At 47.5% G+C, this 10817-nt stretch overlaps 1 protein-coding gene across 1 annotated transcript in view; it reads left to right on the top strand.

Moving 5' to 3' along the window:
- Nucleotides 1-10817, top strand: part of WIF1 (WNT inhibitory factor 1) — an 89991-nt gene that overhangs the window by 46890 nt on the left and 32284 nt on the right. The window contains exon 3 of the mRNA XM_006022484.1: nt 8922-9030. Within this exon, the coding sequence (XP_006022546.1) occupies nt 8922-9030 (109 nt within the window). The remainder of the gene's footprint in view (nt 1-8921; nt 9031-10817) is intronic.

The raw sequence follows: 10817 nt of genomic DNA on the forward strand, positions 1-10817 counted from the left end.
TAGCGAATTGCCCATCAAGAATGACGTGGGGGGGTGGGCAGGGAAGGCATGCTGCTACCCACCACCCTGCGCTGCCACTGCCTCCCAGAAGTAGCGGGGTGGGGAGAAGCTTGCCCCACCATCCCCTCCATCCCCCTCCACCAGCACCCCACACCATTGGCCTCACTCCCCGGCTCTGTCCCTTCTGTCCCCGTAATCATGGCAGCACTCCACATTCCGATTGGTTGTTTCACTAACCAATCAGAGTGCTCCAAGAGCATTATGGATAGAGAGATGGACTAAGCCCTTTATTATATAAGAATGATTGGCCCTTAAAGTGATTTCTTCTTGTTACCATTACTTAAGGGTCTGTACAGTCACCTGCAAAGCACTCCCATATCAATTCTTCCCTGGCTATTTTATTTTTAGAACCACATCAAAATTCCTTCCAAAATGTAGTGGTTCTTTTCATATGCCAAGGAGGTTTCTCTTCCTTCCTTCCATCCTAAGGCTCCCTCAGTAGAATGACTCATCTTCTTGCCACAACCTGCAGTCACAAGGGTCTTTAAGTACTCCTTAGCCATCTTCCTTTAGAAAAAACAGAACTTTGTGCCTCCTACTTCTGACAAGACCACAAGCCCAATAATGCCATTATTTCCTTTTCATTTAAAACAGTATTTGAGGAATCCATTCCAGTGTTAAAAAAACTCACCCTTGTAGTATATGGGCCCACTTAGGTCCTTCACTACTTCCTGGACATAGAAAAAAGGTACATGACAAGCTCTGCAAAACCAATTTGGGCTGTATTCCACAGTTCATCTTTCACAAAATTTCTAAATGCACTAAAGTAATGTGTCTTCCTCTGAGGCTTCATTTTGTTGTCAAATCCAGGAAGCTATCCATCACATTTTAGAAATAAAAATCCACATTTCTCCTTTTATATGCAGCTCTGAGCTGTTTGTGCCTCAACTTATTCATTGTTTCCTGTTCCTATAACTGACAAAACTTATAAAAATTCCACCACTTTACTTAACTCCCTTGCCATCAGCTGTTTTTCAGCAGCTTGACAGGACAGGAAAATGGCCTGTCAATGAGAATAGGAAAATCTTTTCTTTTGTGTAAATTAGTTTTTCTCGGTGTACTTCTGCCCTCCCTTCTGTCTTCTTTACTTTCATGTTGTTAACCGTGTCTCCAAACGGAAAGGACTTCACTGGGCTGAAGGTACTACCTATAAGGTTCAAGAGGAGGTGCAAAAACTACAGAGACTGATAAGACCAATTAACAGGAAAAATAATATTCCTTTCCTTGGCTCTGGAAATTAAAGGAAAAAATAAGTCACCTTTTGGCAAACTTTTCCCAAGGAAAAACTTTTCCCAGGCACAGCCCCGGCCCTGCAGCTACACAGCTTCAGCACCAGCCCTGGGTGGATGGCAGGGCCATGCCAGCTGGCTCTGGCCAGTCTTCCCACCTTGTGAGCAGTGAGCAGGGAGGAAAGCAAGGCAGACCCCAGCTGGGGTCCCCGTGTCCTTGTCCAAGAAAGGAGATAGGGGAGTTTAATTCCCTCCCCGCCCCAGCCCCCCTTCACCTGAGGCACTGCCTGAGCCAGTATCTGGCCTCGGGAACAAAGCTGGCAGGGGCTGCTTCCCCTTCCCCCTCCAGGCACACCTCAGCTGGGGTCCCTACAGGCCAGGGTGGGGGGATTAAACCCCTCCCCAGTCAGGGTTAGTCCCTGCCTGGCCATGCCCCCAAGTCAATTTCACTCCAGCTTTGTGGCTGCTGAGGAAGGGAAGGGAGGGCTTGCTCTAGTGCCCCCCGGCTTCTAGCCTGAACCACTGCAGGCATGTTCCTGCATTTCTGGAATCAAAAGTGAATATCTATTCACTTGCAAATCAGTTCAGTCTATGCAGATTAGACTAACCTGCAAAGATTGAATCAATTCAGGCTCAGGCATTTTGAATGTCTGTTGCTAGCCCATGCATGCTGTGTCCCAATCTCCATGGAAGCTGCTGCCCCATCCTCCACCCAATCCCCAACTTTCACTGCCACCCAGTTCCCCCACCCAACCCGTGCTGCTGCCCATCCCCCACCTGATTCCTGATCTTCACTGCTGCTCAATCCCCACACTCACTGCAGCCCCATCCTCTGCCCAAGTTTCAGTCCCCGCTGCCACCTGATCTCAGACCCTAGGTGCTGGCCCGTGACCTGCACTTTCTTCATTGCTGCTTACTCCAGGCAACAGTGGCAGCCGTGGCAGCGCCAGCTCTGGCCTCTGGTGCAGGTCAGGGCCATGGCTGGAGCCAGAGTACTGGGACTTAAATCCAAGACAAGGCTTGTTTTTCCTCATCTTTTGCTAGGGGGAAAAATCCTTGTCTTTGATTTGAGTAAATACAGTAGTTTATTACAACAATGCCTGTACTGCAGTAAAGACATGTGTTGCTGATACATGAATTTCAGGGAAGTTACGTCAATAAATTTGGTCCATGTGGTACAATTAGAGCTTTCTCTCTGTCAAAATCTGTACAGTTTGATTTATTCGGGAACACACTGGACCTAAAACTGCAAATTCCCATATGTTACCTCCTTTCCCGATGCTATATGTACTAGGTCTGTCCAGCTGGTGGCCCAGAGCATGAGCAGTGCGTGCCCCTGGCAGCTGGGGGTCACGGCTGCACCAGTGGCAGCGGGAGGCCAGCAGCTGTGAGCGGGGAGCTCCCATAGATGCTGCCAGCACTGTCAGCAGTGGGGGTGCCGAGTGCCGACCATGGGTTGGCGACCACCCACAGGTGCCGCTGGCAGCGTCAGTGGTGGCCGGGGCGATCATGGACTGCTTGCAGATGCCACCGGCACTGCCGGCAGTGGAGCGGCGACCGCCTGCAGATGCTGCCGCTAGTGTCAGCAGCGCCTTTTTGCAAGGGGTGCACCACCGTGTGCACCCCCTACGTGTAGCTCCCAGCCCACAGGCTGCATGCAGCCCATGAAGGGGTAAGATTGCAGCCCCTGGGCTCCCACCAGCTGCCACTCCATCCATCATTCTGGCTGCAACAGCAGCTGGAGTCTTCAAGTTTCCCCTCTCCCCTCCAGGTTCTCCTTCCTACCCCTAACCAGGAGGTGGGATGGTGCAGCAGTGTGGAGAGTTAAGGGTAAGCCCGGTGCAGCAGTGGGGGGCACCCAGGCATGTTGCAGTGATGTACCATGTGGGAGGGGCATCTGTGTGGTGCAGTGGGGGGCATCCATGTGATGTGCAATCCAGGGACCCATAGCTTCTGCATTCTGTAAGGGATCTATAGGGATCTGTAAGGCATTCTGTAATTTCTTTGCTTTTCCTTTTACTTCTGAAATACTTGTAGAATCCTATTTTATTGCCTGTTATGTCCCTTGCCAGCTACATCTCAAAGCGTGCTTTGGCCTTCTGCTTTTTATACAATCTTTTTTTTTTTTTAAATTTCAGCTCACTAAAGGAAATACTGTTTAGCGAGGCTGGTCTCCTTTTGCACTTCCCTCTTTTCCAGGATATCTTGGTCCTGTGTCCTTAATACATTCTCCTTAAAGTACAGCCAACTCTCCTGGACTCCTTTTCCCCTTAGACTTGCCTCCCAGGGGTTCCTGCCCTCCTGTTCCCTACATTAGTGAAAGTCTGATTTTCTGAAGTTCAGTGTCTTTATTCTGCTGCTCTCCTTCCTTCTTCCCCTCAGGATCTGTGCATCTGCAAATACTAGCATATCCTTGGCTGAACCAGGGTCAGGAAAAAACATTTGTTCAGTGTACTCCATATTAAACTTTACAGCCATGATAGTCAACATAGGTTTATTTGCAAGCAGTTCATTCCAGTTAGAGCAGAACCAAAGCCCCAGCCTGGACTTGGAATCAGTGGAGGCAACACAAAACCTCCACACAAATAGCCTTTGCAGCAAATATACAAATTGTAGGCAGTTGTCAGACACACAAGTCACAAATCACTTCCTTAGCCCTTCTGTACATTAGAAAATTCTATTGGCAGAACCATAGGAGCTAGAAGCATGAAAGGAAAACACCCTGTAGCCAGCAGCCCCGGTCAGCACAGCTCTTGTGCAGACACAGCTCTACCAACTGGAGGCAGCTTCTGTCAGCAGAGATTTTTGTTCCATGGAACTGGTTTAGCTCTGGCAGGAGAAACACTCCTTTTGCCAGCAGAACTACATCTACACTAATGCAAGAGTTAGCAACATTTCCTGGCAGAATGGCCCAGCTAGGGTCTGAGTTGGGCTGGTCCTCTCCTTGCCACCACTTCTCGCTGCCACCCAGCTCTGGTGTGGCACATGAAAGAGCTTGGCCACATGTCTGTGGCATGGTATGGCAAAGGTTGAATGCCGATGAGCCTATGCTGCCAAATGTCACCAAACCCCCGGTTCTATGACCTAAATCTGGACCTAAGGCTGGATCCAGCCTTCAGGCCATAGATTTGCACCCCTGCACTAGAACAAGGGTGGCCAACCTGCAGTACATGTGCCACAAGTGGCAATGGGCACCCTCTGTGTAGCATGTGATAGATCAATGAGGGGACAGGCAGCACAGCAGCAGATAGGACAGAAAGCAGAGCAGCACATCAGGCAGGGAGCGCGAAGCAGGGAGCAGAACAGCAGATTGCGCCTGGATACAGGGCAAGGAGCAGAAAGCAGAACATCAGATCAGGCAGAGGAAGGGGGATCAGTGGTACTCAGAGAGGATGTGGGGCCAATTTTTGGCACACCTGCCAAAAAGGTTTGTTCCCAGTGTTTTAGGGCCGCACCCCACTGGCTGTAGACATAGCCCTTAGTTTGTGGAACCTTTTAAACTAAGATTTAGCAAACATGATTTGCAACATTACTTAGCACACAGTGTACACACAGTTTCAGGTTTGTGAGGCCTTCCGTAGGTGCTAAATGGTGTTTCAGTTCTTGTTAGCTAATTCAGTGAAAACGCCCCCCAAACCCCCAAATTTCCTTCGACTAGAGAAACTAATGGAGTTTATGGTCTCTGCATAATTATAAGAGAACACCTTGGCCACCAGTAAGAACTTTTTTCTCTCAGTAAGTTTGATGGCTATGTTGGTTTTTCCCCAGCTTTGCTCAGCTAATTTGTAACGTGATTGGAACAGACTCATACCCCAATGCATTAATGACTATTATGCCTCTTTTTTTAAAAGGAGTCATCTAGTACTTCTACCCTGAGAGGAACTGAAGTGATGCATGTAGCAGTAATTCCCTGTAATTCTCTTTTCCTCAAAAGATTTTGTCTTTGCCTCATCTAGAAGATAATGCCAGCTGCATCCCCAGCTGTTAGCAAATGGAATGCTACACCACCACCAAGATGGAAACATGGGAGTGGAGCTATTGCTTTATTTCCTAGTTGTTGTTTACTTCATTGTAAGAACATATCGTTTTAATAACCCACCCCATCATGACCTGGTTTAGATATATAAACATCAAAGCTATCCAATGAGAAACAGACACTGCAGTATTAACTTATTCGCTATAGCACTGTACAGATCTGTGGGGAGCTGAACAATTATTTTTCTGAACAAAAGATTTAAAAGCAAAAATGTTCAGAATATAAAACTTCTATGGTTTTGTTTTCATATTTTGGCATAGCAGATTGTATTGTAAAACCTTTCTTTAATTAAAATCAGACTTGGAGTACTTTACTGATACCCCATCCACACACACTATTCATTTCATCAACCTATAATAATTGTCTTTTCTCCTTTTAACCACTTATATCTAGAGGTGCACTGATGCATCAGTCCAATATCAGATTGGCACCAATATAAAGAAAATTGACTATATTGGAAATCAGCTTTTTTTGCCTGATGTGTCCGATAATGTGGCGCATAAACACCCTATGCATGCGCATAGCCACAGCATGCGTGGGACCAGGAGCACAGTCCAACAGCTTGCAGAGCTGCATCCAGCTGGTAAGTTTGTTGTGGTGGAAAGGGAGGGGGGAGGGAGGGTGTGTGGGGGGACAGAAGATCAATGCCCTCTGTGGTGCGTGGAGGGAGGGGGTGAGGCTGGGGCAGGGGCAGGCGCTGAGCAGCTGGGGTGAGGTGGGACACGGGATGGAGCCACGACTCATCCAGGGGCCACGGGGAAGGGGTGGCAGCTCCCATTGCTGCGCATATCCCAGGAGGGCACAGGGGCATGTGCCCCCAGATCTGTGTGGGGCAGGGCGGCTGCCGCTGGAGGCTGGGCCGGGCTGAGCTCAGGGTGGGTGGCAGTGGCACTGGGAAGGAGCTACAGGGGCAGTGGGGCTGCAGCCACCTCAAAATTTGCTGTAGCCCCCCCAATCGCCCTCCCAGCACTGCAGCCACATGCCCCAAGTGCAGCCCAGCCCCCACTGGGAAGAGCCTGGCACAGCCCCTGGCCCCAGCCTGAAGTGGCAGCCTGCCTCACCCTGCCCTGCACAGATTTGGGAACATACGCTCCCCCATGCCCTCCTGGGGTACGTGTAGTGGCCAGAGCTGCACCCCCTCCCCACACCCCACAGATGAGCCATGGCTCTGTCCTGCACCAGCCCCCCCACCCCTCCTCCCATCCCCTCCCCTTCCACCACAACAGACTTACCATCTGGACGCAGCTCTCGAAGCTGCTGGGGTGCATATCGGAAATCATATCAGCCAATATGCCTCCTTAAAAATTGACTATAGGTATCAGCCCAAAAAATCTCTATCAGTGCACCCCCACTTATATCTCCATGCCTAGACTGCTCTTCTATTCAGCCCTCCTTTAAAATTGTCCTTTGCAATGAATACACTCCAGACCCTCAAAAATCCTATGCCCTAACTGGACTATTCATGTCCTTCCCACAAAATAACTGGGTATGCTTCTCCCAAGTCTGCAACCCCTAAGCAAGACTTTCTCAGTAACTGTTCCTCCTAGCTGCTGGTAGATGCTGTGCTACTGCCACCACAATGAAGAGCAAGGAGACAGTCACTCCCATGCTGTCAGTGCTCCTGAGATCTGAGCATCAAGGAGAAGGGGGAGGTAGCAGAGAGGAGCGGAACAGGAGAAGCAGAGGAGCAGGATGTATGTCAGGAGAGCAGAGAGGAATAGAAGGAGGAATCGTAGTAGAGAAGATGAGAGGAAAGAGGGCAGAGACAGTCGTGGTAGGAGAAGGGGCAGGAGGATTTATAGCCATTTGAAAGGTACTACTACAGAATCTGTAACAGAAACCAGAGGTCAGCAATCTCTACATTCCTCTGTGCTCAGACAATAGGTGAGAAACTCCCTGACAAAGCATATGGCTCCTCTTCCACCTTGCAACTCATTCACACAGAGGATAATAACTTAACAGTGCTGCCAGTTATGCCATTAGCTCAACCAGAGATCTGTGCTGTAGAGATTAAACCCTGGCCAAATCAGAAGGCTTGCTATGGTTCCATACAATGGAAGTTCAGCAATTCAAATGTTGTCTGTAGGACTTTGAAAACTATTTCAGAAGAATGTTATTCTTACAAAATAAAGCACACGGGACTTAGGAAGCAACAGAGTTGAAGCTGCGTAAAGCATTTGTTGCAGTTGTTAGAAGGTGTATACTGAAAGAAGCAGGGGATTGAAGAGAAGAGAGGATGATTTTGTGGTTAAGGAAGTCAAATACTGCCCATTAGAAATGGATTCTGTCCCTGCTTCTGGCTGACATTCACTGGCACAGATGATTCTGGGCAGGTTACTGAGATGCAGCTATTCACTAATTGCCTAATTCTCATTTTCTGGATTTGCTAGAGTGCTGAGCTTCACTTCATTGACAGCTTCATTTGCAATCAATGGGAGGTGTTATTATTGAAGCATACAGTGCCCAATGCTTTGAAAATTCAGGCCCCCAAACTTACTGGACAAATTTTAGTTTTAATCTCTTTATGCCTCAACACCCATCTATAAAATGGGCTTAATGGTATCATCCAATCTCAGAGGGAGTTGTGTGAAGAACTCAAGCGTTGTTGCGAGAACCCTCACGAGAGAGCTGCTTAGAAGAAAACTAATCATCCTGTATTCAGTTTAGGGTTTGAATGGAGTTCAGTAAGGCCTGGGGTTAAGACATCAAATGAAATGGATAAAAAGAAATATCTATCCAGGAATGAGACAAAGTTCTTGTGGTAAAACACCATACAACCTTATATGTGAAGACTCTTATCCTGTATTATAATGTATACATACAAGGGAACCAAATTAAGGTGCCTAGGCGAGGCACCCAGCAGTGTTCCAACCATAGGTGGTAGAAGCTCCATCCTTGGAGGTTTTTAAGGCCTGGCTCGACAAAGCCCTGGCTGGGATGATCTAGTTGGGGATGGTCCTGCTATAAGGAGGGGTTTGGACTAGATGACCTCCTGAGGTCCCTTCCAGCCTTAATTTTCTAGGATTCTATAATTTATGCTAGCTCCTACTGCTGACACTCACAACAGAGTCTCTATGCTGTGGGGTCTGGTCGTCGGTAGTGTAGACACTGCTTTATGGGGAATTCCTCAGCTGCATCATTAGGACAGCTTTATGGTGTCTTTGTACTACTGGAGCAGTGCTAAAGAGCTGTTGCAAAATTGAGACTCTAACCCATTGAGCGCAGTGAGAATTTTGCTTGAGAATTAGCTTATTGGTTGCATAATCCCTTGCAATGGAAGTTGGCGTGTAAAAGTTATTGACACCACAGTATTTGTTCTTTTTATTTTAATGTGTAATACAAAGAAACATAACTTTCCTGGCTGTTTAGGCTTCCCACTAGCTTACAGTACTGTAATATATCCAATTTCCAAGGACAGATATTAATCTGAAAATTACATGTAACCAAGGAATCAGTTAAAGAAATAATGGGAAAAATATGACAAAGGGCATGAAGACTAAAAATTCACTAGTATCCTTCTTTGCTTTACATGCTGAATAGTTGCTGCAGTGAATGCAGTTAAAATAAACATGTATTTTTAATGTGCTTTTTCGTAGGCCGAGTACTTTTATGAATTCCTGTCTTTGCGCTCACTGGATAAAGGCATAATGACTGATCCAACTATAAATATTCCCCTGCTTGGAAAAGTTCCTCATAAGGCATCAGGTTTGTGTTGTTCACATAATAAATGTAATGTTCCTCTAAAAATTTTAACTCATGTATTTAAAAGAATAATGTTATATATAGCACTCTGAAATTTCAGTCTCAAAAAAATGTTTGTTATAATGCTGAACATTAAACAACATGAGATTGTTTTATTTTATTCTAGCACTAAAATCTAATGAACAGAAGAGGGCCAGTAGGACTTGGTCCAAACTTAAAGTTAATTTGCATGAAGCATTCCCATTGTTCAGACCTCTTAGGGCTTAAACATGTGACACATTGACGTCAGTGTAATTTCCCTTTACACTGGAGTAAACAAGGAACAGTCGGTGTACAAATACCCTATACCTGTATAAGTGAATCAACCCTGGAGTAAATTTGACCTAGAAAATCTGTGCTAAAAATACACTGATATAATTTACATCAGTGTAAAGGTCATCTCTCTACTTCTGTCTTAGGGTAGCCTTTTGCTATAGAGAAACAATTACCCGCTTCCCCACCACCTAGCAGTGACATAATGTATTATATGCATAACTTATTATAAGTATGACTTATTATATGTATTTACCTGAATCCAAGATTACTTTGAATTTAAGATGACCCTCCCCCCCCAAAATATTAGAGTCTATGCATGGAAAATTATAAATTTCTTAAAATTTTCCAGGTAAAGATTCTCATTAGATTTCATAGACATCAGGGCTGGAAGGGACCTCGGAAGATCATCGAGTCCAGCCCCCCGCCCAAAGGGCAGGAAGTCAGCTGGGGTCATAGGATCAAAGGATCAATAATCATAGGATTATTGGAGGGTCATCTTAAATCCATCTCCCCTATTGTTGCAGCAGGAAAGCAGCAGCAAGGAGGGGCAAGCAGCAGAGAGGCAAATGGTGGGGGCAGGCAGCCTGACCTCAGATCCATGCTCCTTTGCGGATTGCCCCCATGTGACTTGCTCCCCACCCATGCCTGCTCCTTCCACACCTTGTCCCCCCACCATACCTTCTCCCCTGGTGTCTGCCCCTCTCTCACACACACCTTGTCCCCCCTCCTTCCTGCCCCTGGCCATATGGCCTCCCTCCTGAGCCAGGGAGCAGTTAGAGAATCAGAGCAGTGCCAGACAGCAGCAGGACGCAGAACAGTCATAGGGGGCAAGGGAATCAGCACTGGGTCTTGCTGCTGTTTGGCTCCCAGCTGATTCCCTCACTGCTCCCTGGCACGGCACTGGATCCTTCACTTATTCTTGGCTGCCTGCTGAGCCAGGGAGCAAAGACGGACACAGCACAGAGCTGTCCAGGAGCACAGCATGCGGCAGTGGAGGACGAGGAAGACAAGTGGCCAGGGGAAGGCAGGAGGGGGGAGGAGGTATGTGTGTGAGAGGGGCAGACACCAGGGGAGAAGCTATGGGGGGACAAGGAGCGAAAGGGCAGTGAAGGAATCATCCCAGAGCCAGAGAACAGCCCAGGACCCAGTGTGGCCTGCTGGTATTTGATTTTCCCCATGATGAATGTGGAGAAAAGCCTTGTTTTGGAACTGAGTAAATACAGTAATATTTAAATCAGCTCTTCCAAGTGCTGCATGCCCTGGGAAGTAATGGAGCTGTAGCCACATCTGAGAGTAAGGGGGAGGGGGAGGAAAGGGGCAGAGGCTGTGGGGAGCAGGTAGGGGCCAGAAGCTGCAGGGGGGCAGAGACTGCAGGGGAAGAAATGCCCCCGTTGTGTGCCCCACTTGCAGCTGCTTTCCCAAATAAATTTATAAATTTTCTGTAATGTAGTCTAATGTGGCGGGGGGGGGGGGGG

This window comes from Alligator sinensis, unplaced genomic scaffold, assembly GCF_000455745.1.
Source record: "Alligator sinensis unplaced genomic scaffold, ASM45574v1 scaffold65_1, whole genome shotgun sequence".
Taxonomy (NCBI): domain Eukaryota; kingdom Metazoa; phylum Chordata; order Crocodylia; family Alligatoridae; genus Alligator; species Alligator sinensis.